The following is a 22,541-nucleotide window of genomic DNA, read 5'->3' as shown; positions in this document are numbered from 1 at the left end:
AAATCAATGTTTTCTTTATATCTAGTGGCAGTGATCATGACGTTAGTTCAGATAATTTGTTGGTGCATGATGTTTGTGGTATCCTGTTTTATAGAAACAACACAAATATATGTATATTTTTTTAACCATGCTTCTTAAAGCACATTGGTTAAATCACATTACTACCATTATGAGTAATCAAGGCAGAAAACACTAATTTACAACTTAAAATTAATTTAAGTTCATCACTCATTAAAAAGAAAAGGTACGACAGGATATCATTAAAGTACCTATATATGAATATGCATTGTACAAATATGCACTATGATATTACAATCGATTTACTATGGTATTGTCATAATATTTATTTAAATAACTTAAAAAGGATAGTCAGCGCATAACACAATCATGGCAATAACACTGACTTTGGCATGAGCCGGTGTTATGGTTTAAGGATGACCATACGTCCTCTTTTTCCCTGACATGTCTTTTTTTGGACCTTAAAAATGTGTCCGGCCAGCATTTCTATATCACCCAAAATGTCTGGGATTTGGCTTTTGCTTTCTACAGTCACCATTCATAGTGTGCGTTTTTGTTTTAGAGACCTGCGAGGACTGTGTCCAGTCCTGCCTACTCCTGCAAACATTCTAATATTGCATATAATTTAAGCATTAGGAGGCCGCTATCAATATGCAGAGAATAAGCTCTTTTGGATGAGCACTTGATGTTCACTTTCACTTTCAATCTCTGCGTAAAGGATGATCAGATATTTGTCAGTGAGCTCAGGATCTGTTGAGCAGCAAATCAAAGTTATGCCTTCTTTCTTTGCATAAATATTTGGGTGGTGTTATGCAAATCTTCCCACACAATGACATAGACATGTGTGGGGGTGTTTAAACAAGGCGTTTTAGGAGGGCGTGGAAGAGTCTCAACTTTTATAAAGCATATCTCTTTCGGTTTGAGACTTTAGTCTTTGCAACTCTATGCACGAACAGGTTGTAACACTCCAACGAGAAAGGAAATATATAAATTGCGTATAAAAAAAAAAGAAAAAAAAAGGGGGGGCTGGGGGTAGGGTTGGGCCGATAGACGATGCCTGACAGACATCATGATGTTAAGCTTACATCCTGATTCCTACCCCCCACCCGCAATCCGCCCCATCCCAGTTGTGTTTGGGAAGGAAATGAAACCCTAGTTGGGGGGCCTTGAAAATATTTTTCTCCAAAAAAAGGGATGCCTTTGAGCACATCACAGACTTGCTACAGCAACACTTTTCTCCGAAGCCCCTGATCATTGTGGAATGTTTTCGTTTCCACCAGCAGAATCAAGAGGAGAGCGAGTCAGTGACACAATATGTTGCAGAGTGCTTAGAGGACTTTCAGAACACTGTGAATTTGGGGGACATCTGGATGATGCCCTTCACGATAGATTCATGTGTGGCTTAAAGAGTGAGGCTACACAAAAGCGCTTGACTGAAACTACGCTGACGTTTCAAAGAGCGGTGGAGCTGGCGGTCTCCATGGAAACAGCGTCACGCGAAGCACACCAACTCAGTGGATCACTGACGGTAAATGCACTGTCTTTATCAAAGACTAAGACTGCAAACAACAAATGTAAACGATGTGGAAAGGACAACCATAGTGATGATGACTGTTGGTTTAAGGTCAAAATTTGTAATACATGTGGGAAAAAAGGCCACATCAGTCGCGTTTCACAAAAAGAAAAAAAAACACAAAAAAAAAAAGAGCAAAAACAGAAAAAAATCCAAAACCAACAAAAAAAGAAACTAAGCAGAAAGGCTATGTTAAGAAAGAAAGTGCACCACCTTGATGCTGATGCAGCATCCAATGATGATGAAACAGACTCTGAGTTAGCTCTGTATAAACTGTCACAGCCAGGAGAAAAGTCCAGTATCATTGTGAGACCAGAAGTTGAAGGAATGACACTTGAAATGGAACTGGACACAGGTGCAGCAGTGTCTTGGATTTCAACAGAGACTTATAATAGAATATTGAAACACCTGCCCTTATGCTCAACTGACATTGTTCTACGAACATACACAGGACAAGCATTAAACCCTGAAGGTGTAATTGATGTTCATGTAAAATTGGGCAAACAGACAGCTGTTCTTCCATTGTATGTCGTGCACAGGGATTATCCACCACTCTATGGCAGAGAATGGCTGCGTCAGATTAAACTAAACTGGAAAGAAATAAAAAGTCAAATTGAAGACGCTAGAAGCTGTTCTGCAGAAACATGCCGCTGTTTTCTCCAAACAACTGGGAGAAATAAAGAGCATTAAAGCTAAAATAACATTGAAACCTGAGCATAAACCCAAGTTGTCAGCCCAGAGTTGTTCCATATGCTCTGCGTCCAAAAAAGTGAAAGAGGAGCTGAACCGTCTTACTGAAATGGGTGTATTGTCACCGATACAGTACAGCGAATGGGCTACCCCAATAGTCCCTGTTGTAAAGAAACGTGCGCATCTGTGGGGACTTCAAAGTCACGATAAATCCCGTCCTTCACATTGAACACAATCTGTTACCACGTATCGAAGACCTGTTCGCTTCATTAGTGGGAGGACAATGTTTTAGCAAACTGGACTTGTCACATGCTTACCTCCAAATGAGGGTTGAGGAAGAGTCCATGAAGTTCCTCACAATTTCCACACAGAAAGGGCAATTGCAGTATAAACGCCTTCCGTTCGGGATCACTTTGGCCCCAGCCATATTCCAGAGAGCTATGGACCAAGTATTACTAGGTCTTCCCAATGTCCATTGCTACCTGGATGACATTCTTGTTACCGGGTGGACTGAAACTGAACACCTGGAAAACCTGGAAGCAGTCCTTGGATGCCTGGAGGAGTTTGGCTTTCATGTTGAAAAATGGAAATGTGACTTCTTCAAGGACTCATTGGAATACTTGGGTCACATAATTGATGCTGAAGGTTTGCACAAGTCACCTGAAAAAGTAAGTGCAATTGTCAATGCTCCAACCCCATCAAACATCACACAGCTGAGATCATTCCTTGGCCTCTTAAACTATTACGGGAGATTCATACCTAATTTGGCATCTATAGCGAATCCTTTGAATGCCCTGCTGTGTAAAGGGAAACATTGTCAGTGGTCTGTAGAGTGCGAGGCTGCATTCAAAAAGGCAAAGGAACAATTAGTGTCACAAAACATCTTGACACAATATGACCCACATAACGCAATTCGGCTTGCATGTGACGCATCACCTTATGGCATTGGTGCCGTTATTTCCCATATGTTATCCAGCGGTGAAGAAAAGCCAATAGTTTTCGCATCACGCACACTTAACAAGGCAGAAAAGAATTATCCGCAGATTGAGCGTGAGGCTCTGGAAATCGTGTTCGGAGTCAGGAAATTCCATCAGTATCTCTTTGGATGAAAATTCACGCTTTTCACAGATCACCGCCACCGTACTACGATCTTTGGACCACAAAATGGAATTCTATCTATGGCAGCGGCACGTATCCAAAGGTGGGCATTACTTCTATCTGCGCACAATTACACCATCGAGTACAAAAGAGCTGAAAATCACGCAAATGCTGATGGTCTTTCCCGTCTGCTATTACAAGTGGAACACCGAGAGAAAAAGGATGCTGTAGAGCTGTTCTACCAAGCAGTCAGCCTGACAGATAATAGTGAACTCTCACCTTTCATCTCCGAACGCGATGAACTGTCTGTCCAACACGGGTGCTTAATGTGGGGTATGAGAGTTGTTGTTCCTCACAAGCTGTGGAAAAGAGTGCTGGAGGAACTGCACACTGGCCACCCAGGAACTGTCCGAATGAAAGCCATTGCTCGCAGTTATGTGTGGGGGCCGGGTATTGATGCTGAAATTGAACTGCAGGTGAAAATGTGTCAGTCATGTCAACAAATACAGAAATTGCCATCCCAAGCACCCCTCCACCCATGGGAGTGGCCAAGCAAACCAGTAGATTTTGCTGGGCCATGTGAGGGTCACATGTACCTAGTCGTGGTTGACGCACATTCAAAGTGGCCTGAGGTGCAGTTGATGACATCAAAGACAGCAGAAAAAACAATTGATGTTTTAAGGAACCTTTTCAGTCATTATGGTCTTCCTGAAGTCCTTGTGAGCGACAATGGACCACAATTTGTCTCTCAGGGGCCTGCAAATTTTCTGAAGGCCAACCATGTGAAACATATCCGTTCCGTCCCATATCACCCGGCAACTAACGGGCAGGCTGAGAGGTTTGTTCAGTCGTTAAAACAAGCACTGAAGGCTTCTAAGGGCTCTTTTACTCTTCAGAAATGTCTGAACATATTCTTGCTGACTTATCGCAACACACCACATCCAATGACAAAAGGGTCCCCTTCCCTGTTGTTTTTGGGATGCAAGTTGCACCGTCTTGATACCTTAAAACCCAGTGTGACAGCTGCTGTGTGACTCTCACAGACCTCTCAGGTTCTCCGCCGAGCTGGTCCTTCAAAGCCGAGACAGTTGGGAGTAGGTGATGTTGTGCTGGCTCGTGATTACAGGGGGAGAGAGAGATGGACATCAGGAGTGGTAACGGCTCAAAGTGGTCCAGTATCTTATACTGTGGATGTAGGCACTTCTGAGGAACGGAGGCATCACACTGATCAACTTTTGTCCATTCCAAACCAAACAGCTGAAACTCAGTTGAAAGAATTACCTGATAACAAGAATGTGTCTGTTCTGGTGCAGACCTCTATAAATGCCACTTTGTCTACACCACCAACAAAGAAAAGAGATAATAACGTTGACACATCACAGTCTCAGACAAAGCATGGCAAACTCAACATTCCACCAGCGCAGGTCAGGTGTTATCCAGCCACAGTGATTAAAATACCCAACCTGACATTATAGGATTATGGAAAATAGTGGATTGAACTGTAATTAGTTATGTTAGTGAGCCTTTTCTGGCATGGGGCAGAATAATCCCCGAACTGGCTCGAGGCAAGAGGCAGTCTACCCTCTACCTCTAGAGTAGAATAAATAATTGCATAATGTTTGTGGTTTTGAAAATGCTTTGGAGTTTGTTCTTTCATTTAAGAGGGGAGGAGATGTTATGTATGTGATACTGTCATTCTCCATAGTGCCTGCAAGTGGCACCACAACTTTAGTAATTATTAGTAGTTGTGTTCCTTAAAATAAATCAAGTGAAGAAAAAGAGTACCCCCGGGTGTGGCTGTGTTATTTATCGTAGTGCATTTCAGTTTTCTAGTGAAAACATAACAGGTTCAGTGTACTGGTGACCTGAAAACCAATGCAACCTGTTCTAGAATCGAGAAAAAGAACTGCTCCAGCAGTGTGCATGTACATTTGTTATCTGGCTCGCTGCACACATGCTGCTCTGCTTGTGTTCATCTTCAGTTCTTTCTTCACAGCAGTTCAGTCAGTGTACCGTTTGTGTAAATGAATTACTCCGGGATATATTTTGACTCCGGGGGTAGTGTCAGCCACATTAAAAAAGTGAATAACTTATGTAATTTGTGGATTAATGCTTACTGGAGACACGAACCGTTTTAAACAATTCAGTTCAACCGGTTCAACTAAGAAGAACCGGTTAAATCGAACGATTCGTTTGCGAACCGGACATCACTATAGTACAGATACACTGAAACAGACAGAATAACAATGAAAGAAGTCAAAGTGAAATAAAAGAGTGCAATGTTGGGGAATCCACTGCAAAAGTGTGACAGTAAAAAATTGTCACTTTCATCGTTTTCCCAAAGACCCTAACAGGTAATTATTCACAAAAGTGTAAAAATATTGTAGATATGTTTTGAAGTGGGACGTCTTATGCACCTGCTAACTTTAACTGTTTAGTCTAGTAGTAATCTTAAATCCTTTTAGGAACTGCAGGTCCTAGCCATAGAAACCATAATAATGATTTATATGGATATGACAGTAAGTAATGAGCTTATGCAACTTTGCGCATTTACAATTACTTACTACATTATTATTTACTATTATTCCACTAGGTCTGAAATATATATATTGTATGTTTTATTCCCCTGGAACACACTAATATAATGATCTAGATTAGAACATAATGCATTGCTGTGTCTCTGTCATAAATAATTAAACAATTTTGGAGAAAGTGGCTGTACGTGTGTGTTTACTTTTATATATACAGTCTTCCTTTAACGGACATTAATATAAGACAATACTGCAAAAACAGTTTACTGTCAAGCTGTTACATTCCTGCAATATATTTATTGTCCAACATTGCTTATTTTTCTGTCATTCATTTTTTATGTTAGTATTAATTCTGTTTATTATGCTAACACTTGAACTTAAAAATATTTTCAACCTAAACTGACATGGTTTCTAGATGGCAAAAGGTTTTGTGAAAAAGGTAAGACTTTAAAATAAAGTCTGTAAAATAAACTGTTAAAACGGATTTGATTATCACTAGTCGTCTAGTGATTGTACATTACTGTTGTCATCTTTCAGGCTGTATTTCAGCTTTAATGTACGTTTTTCTTAAACAAAGCAGCTGATATTTGCCATAGTGACAGCTAGAAGCCAGGGGGGCAGGGTTTCATATAGAGTCTGAAGTCAAATTTGATATTGTTTGTATTCAAGAAACTTGGCTACGACCTCACCTTGATTTTATTTTACCTGGTTATGAGTCTGTTAGGTTTGATAGAGATGGAAATCAGGGTGGAGGATGTGCAACATTTGTAAGGGATGGGATACCATTTAGAAGAATAGAAACTACAACAGAAATAGAATGTGTAATTACTGAAATTTATAAAACAGATGGACACTTAGTAGTAATCAACTTATATAACCCTTGTAAATCACTAAGCCAAGAAACCTTAGAAGAAATAATGAGACAAGGAAATGGGAAAGAAATATGGTGTGGAGACTTCAATGCACATAATAGTCTTTGGGGAAGTAAGCATACTGATAGAAATGGAGAAGCAGTGGAAGAACTGATGGATGTTAGGCAATTAGTATGTTTAAATAATGGAAATGGCACAAGAATTGACATACGTACTAACACAATGTCATGTATTGACCTCACGCTTGTTTCTAATAATATGGCAAACTCTTGTGAATGGAAGGTAAAGGAAAGTACAAGTATTGGAAGTGATCATTTTCCAATTCTTTGCTCTATAAATATTTAAATAGATCTCCAAGAAAGGCCTAATCAAAAGAAGTGGGACTTTGCTAAAGCTGATTGGGTAAAATGTAAAGAAATTTGTTGTACTTCAGCAGAGACAATTTCAATGCAGGGTGATATTGAGGAATGTGCATCTGAAGTTACACATTTAATATTGAATGCAGCATTAAAAAGCATACCATATAAGGTAGTTGGGGGGAAAAGAAAAATGGTCCCATGGTGGAATGATACATGTACAAAAGCTATTAAAGAACGAAATAGGGCAATGAGAATGTTAAGGAATAACCTGAATCAAGATAATTTAATTAATTATCAGAAGAAAAAGGCTCAGGCAAGAAGAATAATTAAGAAGAGTAAACAAAATGCATGGAGGAGCTATTGTTCTACTATAGGGAGGGAAGTAAAAATAGGAGAGGTGTGGTCAATGCTAAAGAAAATGAGTGGGAAAAAAGTGTATGCTAAAATACCAGTATTAGAGGATGATGGAATACTGGCAATAACAGATAAAGAAAAGGCAGCGATGTTGGGAAAGAAGTTTGCCAGTGTGCATAGTGGTGACCATTTAGATGATATCCATAGACTACATAAAGAGAAGGTTCTTAAGGAAAATAGGGATGTGTATATTAAAAAAGATAATGAGGAAAGTACTATGGATGCAGAAATGAATATGAATGAACTAGTGATAGTATTAAATGGTATTAGGAATACTGCTACAGGAGAAGATCAACTGAGTTATGTTATGTTCCAGAAACTACCTGAAAAAGTATTACAGATAATATTACACTTATTTAACAAGATATGGGAAGAAGGTAAAATACCCAAAAGCTGGAAGAGTGCGTTAATATTGCCATTTAATAAACCTGGGAAAAATTCTAATAATGCTGGTAACTATAGACCTATCGCCCTAACATCACATCTCTGCAAGTGGATGGAGAAGATACTAGTTAGAAGACTTAACTACACCCTTGAACACAGAGGATTATTTGCACCATATCAAAGTGGGTTCAGAAAAGGGCGTTCCACAATGGATGCTGTTGTGAAAGTAAGCAACGAGATAGAGAAAACATTTAAAATGAAAGAAATAATGAGTATTGTATTCTTTGATATTGAAAAAGCTTATGATTCCATGTGGAGGGAGGGGTTACTAATTAAAATGAATAAAATGGGAATTAGAGGTAAGTTATATAACTGGGTATTAGAATTTCTGTCAGAAAGAAGATTTAGAGTCAAAGTGGGATCAGACGTATCTGAGGAATTTGAAATTGTTAATGGAATTCCACAAGGCAGTGTTATTAGTCCAGTTTTATTTAATGTTATGATCAATGATATTTTTATGAATCTAGATAGAAGGATTGGGTCAGCTCTGTATGCAGATGATGGGGCCATATGGGTAAGAGGACGAGATGCCATAAGGGTGAGAAGTAAAATCAAGGAAGCAATAGGAAAGGTAGAACAATGGTCGTATAATTGGGGATTTAAGCTTTCTACAAGTAAGTCCTGTCATATGATATTTACCAGGAAGAAAGGGATAGATAAACAGAAGCTACAGTTATATGGCCACAATATGGAAACAGTAGATCATTTTAAATATCTTGGTATTTGGTTAGATCAAAAGGGAACATGGAAAATACACATTGAAAAGGTGGAATCAAAATGCAAGAAAGTCATTAATTTAATGAGAGCGGTAGTGGGGAAAGATTGGGGAGCAAATAAACAATCATTAATGTATATTTATAGGGCTCTAATGAGGTCAACAATAGATTATGGATGTTATGTTTATGGAGCAACAGCTAAAACCCATTTATTGAAGTTAGATAGAGTTAGTAATAAAGCATTGAGGATCTGTGCAGGTGTAATGAGATCAACACCAATTAAAGCAATCCAGGTTGAGTTAGGAGAAGTGCCCTCAGACCTGAGAAGAGATAAACTCATGCTTATATACTGGAGTCGCTTAAGTGGATGTGGGTTTGAAAACCATGCTAAGAGCATTATTCAGGAATGTTGGGAGTATAGTTCTTTTAAAGGTAATGGTTTTGGATGGGTAATAAAGACTAAATCAGAGGAATATAGAGTAAATAATATATGGCTTAACTCCCCTACACCTATCAGTAATATCCCTATTTGGTTATTTCCAAGAACTGAGATAGACTTAAATATATTGGAATTAAAAAATGAATGGGAAGAGAGTAGGAAAGGACATTTGGCAAGTCAGTACATAAGGAACAAATATTACAGTTATTTAGATATGTATACAGACGGATCTAAAGATGAAGAGGACAAGGTAGGAATAGGAATATATATACCAACAATGAATATAAGCATTGGGAAAAGATTACCCGATCAGGCATCAGTGTACACGGCAGAGATGATGGCGATTATTGTAGGACTGCAGTGGGTTGAGGAAGTAAAACCAGACAGAGTGGTGTGTTGTGTTGACTCTGTAGCAGCTCTTTATAGTATTCAAATATGAAATCTAATAGAGAAGATCTAATGCTAGAAATTCAACAAAGTTTATTTAGATTACAGAAGACTACGGATAGATGTGAGATTCTGCTGGGTACCTGCCCACACAGGTGTACAAGGGAATGAGGGAGCAGACAATATAGCAAAAAAATCAACTAAGATGAACAATGTCATAAATATACCTCTTGGAAAAGGAGAAGCTAAGGCGATAATTAAAAAAGAAATGTTAAAGAAATGGCAGGATAGGTGGGATGTGGATAAAAGTGGAAGGAAATATTACAGCTTGCAAAAATCTATTAATGCTCAGGGTGTGAATAGAAGTAACAGAAGAGAGGAGAGTGTTTTAACCAGGCTAAGGTTTGATCACACAGGGTTAAATAAAACACTGTTTTTAATGGGCAAAAGTCCATCAGATGAATGTTTGGAATGTAGGTCCAAGGAAGATGTAGAACATGTATTGCTATATTGTAAGAAATATAGAGATGAGAGGATGAGGCTAAAACAAAAGATAAGTCAGACAGGAAGGAAGTGGAACCTTGAAGGTTTATTAGGCACAACAGGAGATGGGGTAAAAGATACACAGAAAGCAGTTATACAATATCTAAAAAATATAGGGATATACAATAGGATATAGAATTTTTTTTTTTTTTTTTTGATATAAAGTAGTACCAATGGATATAGCTCATGTTACATACTCTGATACAGTAGGTGGCGGTATGCACCTTTAAAAGTCATGGTTGCAATCTGCCAAAAAATGAAAAAAGAAGAAGAAGAAGAGTCTGCTCTTCCTCAGGAAGTGCGTGCTTCTAATTGACGTCACTTGTCTCTGTTGAATCCGCTGTGTCCATTTCTTTTACTGTCTATGCTAGAAGCTAGCGAACCGCCGAATCGCTTTGACTCCAAAATGGCAGAAGAGGGCTGCTGCTGGGTGCCGCTGTTGCAACTTAAAAGTTCTCTTGGCTTTCACTTCTTGCCAGTATAAGTTCTTTGCGTTAGTGAACACAAGTCACAAGTTAACACGTAAAGCATTTATATTTTTGTTCACTTCAACATTATTCTTTAAACACTATTTCTGTGAAATGGTGCTTTAGAATAATGGCAGAAATAATTATTTTATAATTATTAAATCATAATTTACGTTGATTAGCCCTATAAAACCTACTGTTTTTATGTTGGGGGGGGTCATTTGATTTTTGGCTATGCATTCATACATTAATTATATTCATTAAAATTATTAATTTTACCATGGTGAATATGCCGAGGTAACGGTTGCTGCACGACCAGTTTGAAAGTTCTGCGCGACTGCCACTAAAGGGAGAAATGCGACAGTCTTGTCCGAATGTCGTGTGCAGTGGAAAGGCGGCATAATACTTTATAAGCAGCGTTCCAACTAGAAAGTTACATTTCATTAACTACAACAATCAAATAAGAAATCAAGTCAAATGTTTCCAAAGTAATTCTACGAAAAATAACAGCGAAAACAACGAAGAAACAACGTTACGTTATTACATCATTCGACATGCATCAAATGAGACATCAGCTAGTCGCTGATGAAAATTTACCATGTTTTTACTATAGTAGTATAACGATGGCGTTTGTAATTAAACCATAGTGGCCACAAATTACTTTTGTCTGAGACTCCATGAAATATACTTTAACATCATAAACCATAAGATGTAATATAATTTTACTATAATAAAACCATGGTTCATAATACGTAAACACGGGTCACTAGTTAACAGTTTCCGCGATTCCTCGAGAATAAAATACAGACTTCAATCCAAAAATCTGCGGTTGACCTACCGAAGACACATAGCTCAGTTCGTAAATTACTGTCGTCTGTAAATCAGCTGTTTTTTAGTGCGCGTTCGAAAACCGTGCAAAGCAGACATTTTTATTTTCCGTAACATTACGAGTGATCACACCAATTACTTGTAATTTTTACAAGAATACAAACGTCATGTAATGAGCAAGTCTGCGTTTATTAGACAGCTTAATATCCTGTCAGTTTGTGTTTTCACAATCGGCGAATCTGCTGCGGTCGTTACATCATATCTGGAGCGGATGACCTGAAAACCGGAAGAGTCACCAGATAAACCGCATCACCGGTTAACTAACAAGGTCATATCGTCGCCGGGATTTATTAAACAACACAAATATGGCATTTACCTCTAGAATGCACTTAATTCATTAATAAACAATGTGACTGTGTAACCTAAATTCTGTTTTACTCTGTTGCACCGTGCTGGATAGATTAGAACACATGTAAGTTACCGGTGTAATGCTACTGCTAAAGCTAAAACTGAAATACAGTATCAGACACCAACCGCAATAGTCTCAATGTCAATAACACAATTTCAAACACACTCAGTCGCTTGCTCGACACATAAAATAACACAAACAAAGCTTTATTAAATCAGAAGATATAAAGCCCACAGATATCAAAATAAATCGGCAAAAAGTAATTTAGCTCACAAACCTCGCACCTCCGTCTGCCGTTTGCTTGAAGGAGAAAAGCAGTCAGTGAGTGACGCAAACAGGAAATAGGTGGGGAGAGCATTGTGGCTGACGAATTATTTAAGCATTCAAATATTTTACAATAAATTGTGCTTTATTGTTTTAATATTATTGGCGTTTCTTCAACTAGGGGCACTTTTAGCCTTGTGAAGTTGAATAAAAAAAAAACTTGTTCAAAAGTCAAGTCTCATAAGTTTAAATATTTTGTCTAGTTTTAAGGTCTGTAACATTACAAAATCAAATTGACTCATAAACCATTAATATTTTACTTTTTTCCCGACCTGCAATGAAAAAAAAAAGTCATTTCCACCCCATCCCAATATACAGCTGTTATTTAAAAATAAAATAACTTATGCCACTCAAGAATTGTCTAAGATCAATTTTGTAACTAGTTTTACCAGTTTTTCCACAATGTACAATAATTATACATTTGTCAATGAGATAAATTAACTGCCCTAAGGACCAAATGCTGAACTGTGCACCTGTAACACTCTGAAATGTAATATTGGTTTGGGGAAGAGCTTATTAGAAAATAAATTACTTGAATTTTTATATTAAGTAGAGCATGATCTCATAAATTGTGGATACATTTTTAATGTGTGATGAGAACTTTTTAAATATTAAAAAAAAATGTGTGTGGTGATGGGAATGACAGGGTGGTGGTGGAAATGACAGGGTGTTGTGGAAATGACAATGAATTAATGTGAATGTAGAGAAACAGTAGAGATATTTATTAGAAAAATTCTTAAACTCATCACACTCATTAAAGTCAATTGGAGTCAGCCTGCCTCATTTTTTTTTCATCAGTCTATCATACTGCTGGCGGTATTTCTGTGCCTTTCACAAAGCTTTCTCAAGCTTGGCATTACTCTCATACAGTGCTGCATACACTTTTTGACGGTTTCTTGCTACCCTTTTCCTTCCCCTATGTTTTTGGGATTGAGATCGGGCAGAAGGTGGTGTGGGGGCAGGTCAATATCCTGTTCTGGCTGCAAGGCAACATAACAAGAGAGTGTTGTTGTAAAAATATACCCCCACATTGTGAGTATCATTTTTTAAAGGGGTCATATGATGCTGCTAAAAATAACATTATGTTGTGTATTTGGTGTAATGCAATGTGGTTATGCGGTGAAATAATTACTGATTATAATGACTTATACTGTCTTTTTACGCGTTGCATTGCGTATCGCACCACATAAACATAAAACCATGTCTGGAGAAACAACAAACAACAAGTGCTACTCTACACTGCTCATAACTCGCTTTTGAATCATCTGTAGCAAATTCTTTGAATATAAAAAAAACATACTTACAGGCTGTGAATCAGAAGCACCAGACTGTCCTTGCAAAGTTGGAACTGAGGAACGACCAGTGGCCTAGAGTGAGGAACGGACAGCAGGCTGAGTGAGCGGTGGCCGGTGGGCTTAAGAATGGCGCAGCCGGCGGATTTGACGAAGGAGCGGCCGGCGGGCTTGCAGCAACAACATGTGACAATTCTGGGCTGGACTCCACTTTGTCTATGGTTAAAGTCAATCTGCCGATTCACAGTGCGAAATTTATGTATTTCCTCAGCGACCAGCACAGATCAGCCCTAGGCATGACGAAGTGGATATCGTCCTCTTTTGGAAGGCCAAACAAAGTAGTTTCGCTTTCACAATGAAACACACAGCATCTCCACAACAGCAGCAGCGGCAGCAACAACACTACAGCGAGAATCAGAGTTACACCTCCTTTGTATGTAGACATGTGGGGGCATGTTAGAACGAGCCGTTTTAGAAGTGCGTGGTTGACTCTTTATTTTTAGAAAGAATATCTCTTTGGATTTGAGACTTTAGTCTTTGCAACTTTACAGATCTTCTTTATGCACCAAGAGTTTGAAACACTCAAAAGAGAAAGGAAAAATTTAAATCGCATCATATGACCCCTTTAATCTCCTCTCATCTATTTCTTTGATTGATTCTCCATTGTCTCCTTTGTTTGCATTGCTCACGCTTTGACAGATCTGCAATTGCTTTTACTACTCAGCTTTTCCTCAGGTATCTCTCCTTGTCTCTTTTAAGTCTCTCTTCATAGTTTATAGGATCAGCTTTTATTTTGTCCCCATAGGCCTGTGACATTTCTTTTGTTGTCTTAGGTGGCATCTTAAAAATAGATAAAAATGAAATCAATTAATATAAAAGTAATATAATTTAGAAATACAAATAATATCATAATATAAATATAAAAAGTATTGTAATATATTATAATATAAAAAGTATTACACAAATCTACTCTTGCAATCCATATCAATTGTACTTTGTAACCATGGATGTAGTTTCCACCACATGCTGTCATTTCCACCACAGAGGGCAGTGTGGTGGAAATGATTGTGGTGGAAATGGCATTTCTGTCGTTTTTTGTGAAAAAAAAGGAAGATAGCTTCACTGATTAGCTTTGAATTAATACTCAGCATTTCATGTATGCAAAACACTCTTACAGTATGTAACTTAATTTTTTAGCTTTTTAAAAACACCCTTGAAGGTACAGCATGTTTGGAAATGACGTAGAATAAATATATTAACTAGTCAAGCAATATTTACCTTGATTTTTCTTCATTTGTTGTTGATTTGTGCTCTGATGTCACTGAACATTTCTATAGAAACCACCTAAACAATCTTTCACACAAACTTTTTAAAGGGACATTACAGTGTTGTGGTGGAAATGACACCAATACTATGCAACAGCTATATTTTGTATAAAAAGTAAAATTGATAGTGGTCTTATACGAAATACTATTATGTATTTAATTATTTTACTAGTGCTTAATTCAGGTATATTAATAGTAACCAGATAAGTCATATTTTAAAACTGTATTTTCATTGTTGAAGTTTAAAAGTCTGGGTGTGCGACAAGGAGAAAACAGTGATTTTGACACCTATAAGGAGGTTGAAAAGTATGAAAAAATCATAATAGAAAGGTAGTAAAAAGTTTTTAAGGTGGTTTTATTGTTAGTTTGACAAAGGAAGAGGAATTAGTCCAAAAGTATATATAGATATATATATCTTTTAATATGACCAAGTATATGTATGTATGTGTATATATATATATATATATATATATATGTATATATATATATATATATATATGTACAGGGTGCGATTTGCCGGGGGGGATGGGGGGGATTCCCCCCCCTCTGGTCTATGCATCCCTGCCTCTGCTGAATAACTTGTATCCCCGGTGGGGATAAAAACATCATGCAAACCCGCTCTGACGTCCCGATCTGAATTAAATGATTCGCGATACGCGATCCGATTGGAGCGCTTCGAAACAGTGAATAATTTTGCGACGCAATGGTTTAACTGATTCGGAGTTTCAAAAAGCTCCGTTGTGTTCTTTGCTCGCTTTCTCTATGTAATTTGTTGTTTGAATAACCGTGGACATTAAATCATTACAATTAATAGGCCTAACGTAGGCTTACAATGTTTTTATTAAACTGAGATCACACTAAATACAATATCCGTCGTATTAAAAACATTTCATAAAAAAATTCAAAAGCACCCCCCACTCTGTTTTTTTCACAAATCGCACCCTGTATATATATATATATATATATATATATATATATATATATATATATATATATATAACATTTAATATATTGCTTTCATTTTGGCTCTGAGTCTTTTTGGTGGAAGCGGCCACTTCTGATCATGGACCAGCTCCCTGATGTTGGCAAACAATATGATAAGGAGACAGGAAACACCAGTCGGTTCAGGGTCAGTTGTGCATGTCAGATTCAAAATGGAGGTGATGGTTGACGTGTAGTAAATGAACGGAAAATATGTTCGAGGGACTATAATCAGATGTCATAGTTTAGAGACATTGTATGTACACTTTAGACCTCTTGATTCATTCCCAAGTATCACCACATCAAGAGACTCTGTTGAGGAATATACAGTGGGTACGAAAAGTATTCAGACCCCCTTAAATTTTTCACTCTTTGTTATATTGCAGCCATTTGCTAAAATAATTTAAGTTCATTTTTTTTCCTCATTAATGTACACACACAGCACCCCATATTGACAGAAAAAACACAGAATTGTTGACATTTTTGCACATTTATTAAAAAAGAAAAACTAAAATATCACATGGTCCTAAGTATTCAGACCCTTTGCTCAGTATTTAGTAGAAGCACCCCTTTAATCTAATACAGCCATGAGTCTTTTTGGCAAAGATGCAACAAGTTTTTCACACCTGGATTTGTGGATCCTCTGCCATTCCTCCTTGCAGATCCTCTCCAGTTCTGTCAGGTTGGATGGTAAACGTTGGTGGACAGCCATTTTCAAGTCTCTCCAGAGATGCTCAATTGGGTTTAAGTCAGGGCTCTGGCCGGGCCATTCAAGAACAGTCACGGAGTTGTTGTGAAGCCACTCCTTCGTTATTTTAGCTGTGTGCTTAGGGTCACTGTCTTGTTGGAAGGCCCAGTCTAAGGTCCTGAGACTCTGGAGAAGGTTTTCGTCCAGGATATCCCTGTAGTTGGCCGCATTCATCTTTCCCTCGATTGCAACCAGTCGTCCTGTCCCTGCAGCTGAAAAACACCCCCACAGCATGATGCTGCCACTACTATGCTTCACTGTTGGGACTGTATTGGACAGGTGATGAGCAGTGCCTGGTTTTTCTCCCACACATACCGCTTAGAATTAAGGCCAAAAAGTTCAATCTTGGTCTCATCAGACCATCTTGGAGTCCTTCAGGTGTTTTTTAGCAAACTCCATGTGGGCTTTCATGTGTCTTGCACTGAGGAGAGGCTTCCGTTGGGCCACTCTGCCATAAAGCCCCGACTGGTGGAGGGCTGCAGTGGTGGTTGACTTTCTACAACTTTCTCCCATCTCCCGACTGCATCTCTGGAGCTCAGCCACAGTGATCTTTGGGTTCTTCTTTACCTCTCTCACCAAGGCTCTTCTCCCCCGATAGCTTAGTTTAGCTGGACGGCCAGCTCTAGGAAGGGTTCTGGTCATCCCAAACGTCTTCCATTTAAGGATTATGGAGGCCACTGTGCTCTTAGGAACCTTAAGTGCAGCAGAAGTTTTTTTGTAACCTTGGCCAGATCTGTGCCTTGCCACAATTCTGTCTCTGAGCTCTTCAGGCAGTTCCTTTGACCTCATGATTCTCATTTGCTCTGACATGCACTGTGAGCTGTAAGGTCTTATATAGACAGGTGTGTGGCTTTCCTAATCAAGTCCAATCAGTATAATCAAACACAGCTGGACTCAAATAAAGGTGTAGAACCATTTCAAGGATTTTTTTTTTTTTTAAATCACAGTAAGATCTGTAAACATGTCCTTAAAATTGGGGAGAGGTGGGTAAGATGAGCCAGTGGTTGAGTAATTTGGCCCACCCCCTGTATCTTGCCAACTGTACAATTTTATTGTCTTGTAACCATATATTTTGAAACCGCCCATAATTTCTGCCAGACTGTGAAAAGAAGAAACACACGGGTGGAATGGGAGGCACCCTATTACTTTAAAAACTTTTTAGCATAAACAAAAATTTTAGCATAACATATGTAATGGCTGTTACATCAAAGTAAATTTATCCAGGTCTAAAAATATTTATGATGCATATAAGTGATTTAGCAATGTATAAAACCATGTAAATCATTTAGCTAAATATTAGCCTGAATTAGTAAGCAAGCTAGTTTTTTTTGTTTTGTTTTGTTTTGTTTTGTTTTTCTTTCCAAAATGGCAGCTATGGGACATAGGGACATAGTGAGCCAAATACTGTGGGGTAAATTGAGCCAGCATTTTATCTTACCCTACCATAAGGCACTGAAGTTATATTAAATCTCTGAAGTATAAACTAGTAGTTTAATGTGATAGTATACAACTGATATAGTTTACCATAAAAACATTATTATTTGTAGTTTATTTGATAGGGACAGTGTACAAGTGCACCAAATCCATATCTGATAAGAACCAGAAGATGCTTTTCATAACATTATAATCAGATATATTTTTCCACCTGTAGACACTAATGGCCTGTTCGACATTGCAGAAAAGCTACCATGCCAATAATCGGTAGCTCTTTATTTTACAGCCCTGTTACTCATGTACATACTATGTACTTATTTTAGCAATTACAATAACTATGTAATAACTAGGTACTAACCCTGAACCTACCCCTAAACCTAATCCTACCCCATGTAGTTACCTTGTATTACCAGAACTTTCTTAGATAAATACACTGTAAGTACACTATAAGTACATGTATGTACACGTACTGTAAAATAAAGTGCAACCCAAGAATCTTTAGACTAAATTGTTCATTAGTTTCAGTGACATTTATTCCTTCATTCTAATTCAGTTTTTTATTGCAATTTTACTCAACAAACTCTCTATGCTGCTACACACTGCTAAATACACTCATCGCGCCATTATCGCATAATATTCTTTAAAATCTATACAATGTTTAATAGGTAGCCAATGCAGTGTTGACAGAACTGGGCTAATAAGGTCATACTTCCTGGTTCTAGTAAGAACTCTTGCTGCTGTGTTTTTAGACCACCTGAAGTCTGTTTATTAAGCGTGCAGAACAACCACCCAATAAAGCATTACAATAATCTAACCTTGAGGTCATAAACGCATGGATTAACATTTCTGCATTTGACATTGAGAGCATAGGTCGTTATTTAGATATATTTTTGAGATGGAAAAATGCAGTTTAGGAAAGATAGGAAAAATTGCTATCAAATAGCACACCTAGGTTCCTAACTGATGACGAAGAATTAACATAGCAGCCATCAAGTCTTAGGGTGGGTTGCACCAACAAGGATTAACCTTTAATCTAGATTAAATCAAGGTTTATCTAATAATTCCGTTGCACCAAACTTTAAAACTTGTTTAAAAATAAGCAGGCTTACATTTAAACCATCATTTTGACCCTGGATTTATTTTCACAATAATCCTGGATTAACTATAATCTTGTTGCTCCATCACTTTAAACTCAGATTTAAATTTCAGTTAAGGATTAACTTTAAACTTGCTGTTGAGAAGGTTTAAATTCTCAAAATGGCAGCATTTATTTGGTGGATTGGAGAAAATGAAAGAGTTCCTTGCAGGAAAAAAAGGGACCGTCTCAACCCTGTTGAGTTTTATAATAGTGATTAATTTTCAAAGCGGTACCGATTCAGCAAGAAATCTGTGATGAGATTAAATCAAAAAATTGAACCTGCAATTAGACATGGCAGTGACCGAAATGCAGCCATACCTCCCATGCTCCAGTTTTTAACAGCCTTGCACTTTTACGCTACTAGTTGTTTCCAAATGGTGGATTGGGACCTTTTTGGAGTACACAAGTCAACACTGAGCAGAGTTTTGAGAGTATCACAGACAATTGCAGCCTTGAAAAATCAGTATATAAGATTTGCCCCAACAGGAGAAACATCTGCTGGATTTTACAGAAGAGCTGGTTTTCCAGGAGTTATAGGAGCAATTGACTGTACTCACATTCCCATTCAAAACCCAGGTGGAGAAAATGGAGAGCTGTTTCGCAACAGGAAGGGCTACTGTTCCATCAATGTTCAAGTTGTTTGTGATGAGAAGGCCCAAATCACCAACATTGTAGCTCGAGGATATACACATGATAGCAGGATCTTTGGTAACAGCCACCTCTGCGCTCTGCTTGAAAGCCATGCATTTCAGGGCCACCTAGTAGGTGACAATGGATACCCCTGTTGCGCCTACCTACTGACACCCATCCTGAATCCTTCAACGCCAGCTGAGAAACGAAAAAACACCTATCACATTGCAAGCAAGAGGTCTTGTCAAGAGGGTGTTTGGAAAAAGCAGTTTCCCTGCCTGGAAAATGGGCTTCGAACAAAGCTTGTTACAACACTGTCAGTCACCGTTGCTCTGGCATTGCTGTATAAACTTGGGAAAAGACTTGGAGATGAGGTACTATCAGAATTTGAAGTGGATTACCGAATTGAGCACACAGAGGATGAAGGAGAGGAGCACAATGCTGCCAATGCAAATGGCAGTGCTGTCTGGAGGACCTTAATTGAAAACCATTTCATTGCATAATAGCAGTGTGTAAGTGTATTTGTATTTATATAGCATATAGTAGTGTATAGTATGTAGTATAGTACAGTAATGTAGTAAATGCAGTACAGTATGTATGCATGTATGCTACTTTAAGAATGGTCACATTTATGCAGCACACATTCCTTACCTTACATTAATTATTAATTATTGATTAAAAACCCATTTTTTTTGTATTTAGTCAATACTGACCTTTAACCCTCTGAAGTCGATTAACGCGTATACGCGTTTTGAGGCATTTTGTCCTGATAACCCCGAAAAGAACTTAAATTACACTTTCAGTTTTGATCGTACAGATAAGAGCAATACATCAATCGAATCTGTAAAGGGTCTACTTTTTTTTGTATACAGACATGGGATAATTAAATATATTCTAAATAAACTACAAACATAAAATTATATACATTTATTTTGTCCTCACATTCTTTCTTGTAACTCATCCCTCTCAGTGACACAGATGACTGAATGGCTCATTATGCAGCTCATTATGCAGGCCTTTGTCTTCTCAGGTGTGAATTCATGATAGTTGACGCCTACTCGCATATGACTTTTACCAACAAAAAAAGTGTCTTAGAAAATTTAAATCAATATATTGTTTTCTGTAAGTGAGTAAACAAGATGATTTTCACATCATTTAGAAAAAAAAAATTCTAGGCTACAAGCTCCAGTTCTCAAAAGTCCTGGGAACCAATTTTCTGTATGTTTTATTGCCTTTTTCAAGTGATTTAACATTTTTAGGTTCTCACTAACCACGCATAACATTTTTTTTCTCAAGAAACTGAAAAAAGCACAAATGTCAGGGCATGACAAAACTTCTCCAGGCCCCAAAAATACCCTTAGACTCCAGAGGGTTAAATTAACATTTTAGAATTGCATACTGTTGCTAACAGAGGTCACAGGTATGCCATGTTTGGTATTTTTCGGCTGCATTTTTAATGATCTAAATGTTTATTTATATTTATATGTCGGTACCTATGGAAGGTATTAGTGTTACCAGAATCTTTAATAGTTTCTTCATCAACATCCAATCAAACACCATATGTGAAACATATGCCTGAGGACAAAAAGGTTGTAAACCCTTCCTTCCAAAACTACCATTCCTCATTGGCTCACTCAAGTCCTGAGGGTGTGACATTGTCACCCTTTATAGATCACTGATCACCAGATCAGAGAAGTTTTTGTTTTTATGGAGATGCAGAGTTTGATGCAGTGTTTGAACTAAGAAACTGATGTTTACCTTCAGGCTGTAGATCTGCTGAATATCAAATTGTATCATAGCTTCATGTCTTTATTTCTCTTTACTGCTAAAGCTTTAACCCCTCTTCCTATACCAACTGTATGTGTGTGTGTGTGTGTGTGTTAGAATAGTTTAAGTGTTTATGTAGTTAATAAAGTCTTACTTGTATCACACTTGAGGTTGTTTATTGTTTGTTCATAACTGGAGTCCCTAATCATTCAGATTTTAGCTATATGCTCTGAGTAGTATTGTACAGTAAGAAAGTTGTTTTCCTTAAACAGGAAAGTAACGTTCTTAGAATTGACAGAAAGTTGACACTGAGATGTCAAGTAAATATTTACAGCGGATCTAAATATTTATATTTAATCATATACTATTTATGATTCATATTTCCCCTTTGAGCTGATTTGCTAGAGTAATTGGTGGAGAATGTGGGTATGATAAAACAAAGGTTATGAGCTTAAAACACCATCAACCTAAAAAGTGTGTGCTTGATAGTCCAGGTAAGAATAGGGCGTGACTTGAGATACGTATTTGTGTCCCTGTTTGCTGGCTTGTTTAAATGCAGATAAAGTAGCTTGAATTGGTACCACTATTATGATTAAAACAGTCTTTATGTGTTTCATGCTTAATGGTATCAGTGTAAGGTTAACCTGATCTTAGTAAAGAAACCCTAATTTAAGTATTAAATCGTAAGTCTGTTCTGACGAAGAAATCTCAGCTCAGCAGCATGTCCAAACTGTGCCATAATGCATTAATGAAGAAATCACAAAATTGCAGTAAAGGTAGATTTGAGTGATGCTCCGCTTTCTACAGCGTAAACGCCTTATAGATTATATTTAGATTGATGTAATTCATCTACACTTTGACTGTATGTATACAAGCCTAGCAACCTGGTGGTCATCACTGTGTTTCACTCACTTACCAAAACTAAACATATAACACTTGTAACGTCTACCAGAGAGGACGAGTCTACCAGGATGAAACAGATGGCAAAAGAAGAAAACTCGAGGCGGTCAGAAAGTTGTTCCACAAGCTTTTATAGTCGTTTGCACAGCATACTCTTCTCACACACATGTGAAAGGGCAAGTACAAAACGGGAAATAAAATACTCTGGTAATGT

The 22,541-nt window shown here is 37.7% G+C and overlaps 2 protein-coding genes across 3 annotated transcripts in view; one reads left to right on the top strand and one right to left on the bottom strand.

Annotated features, from left to right (window-relative positions):
• Positions 1-12,149, bottom strand: part of LOC109088192 — a 32,027-nt gene extending 19,878 nt beyond the window's left edge. Inside the window, exon 1 of one of the 2 annotated variants that reach the window (XM_019102353.2) lies at positions 12,066-12,149. The gene's annotated coding sequence lies outside the window, so the exon portion shown is untranslated. The remainder of the gene's footprint in view (positions 1-12,065) is intronic. The other variant, XM_042743747.1, reaches the window with a different exon arrangement.
• On the top strand, positions 3,460-6,083 carry LOC122140377 (uncharacterized protein K02A2.6). Its single transcript, XM_042743745.1, has one exon. The coding sequence runs from the start codon at positions 3,460-3,462 to the stop codon at positions 4,411-4,413; it is 954 nt and encodes a 317-aa protein (XP_042599679.1). The 3' UTR covers positions 4,414-6,083.
• Positions 12,150-22,541: the final 10,392 nt, after the last annotated feature.

Source organism: Cyprinus carpio, chromosome B18, assembly GCF_018340385.1.
Source record: "Cyprinus carpio isolate SPL01 chromosome B18, ASM1834038v1, whole genome shotgun sequence".
In the NCBI taxonomy this organism is placed as follows: domain Eukaryota; kingdom Metazoa; phylum Chordata; class Actinopteri; order Cypriniformes; family Cyprinidae; genus Cyprinus; species Cyprinus carpio.
Note: the sequence above shows the minus strand (reverse complement) of the source record. Positions and strands in the feature narration are given on the sequence as shown.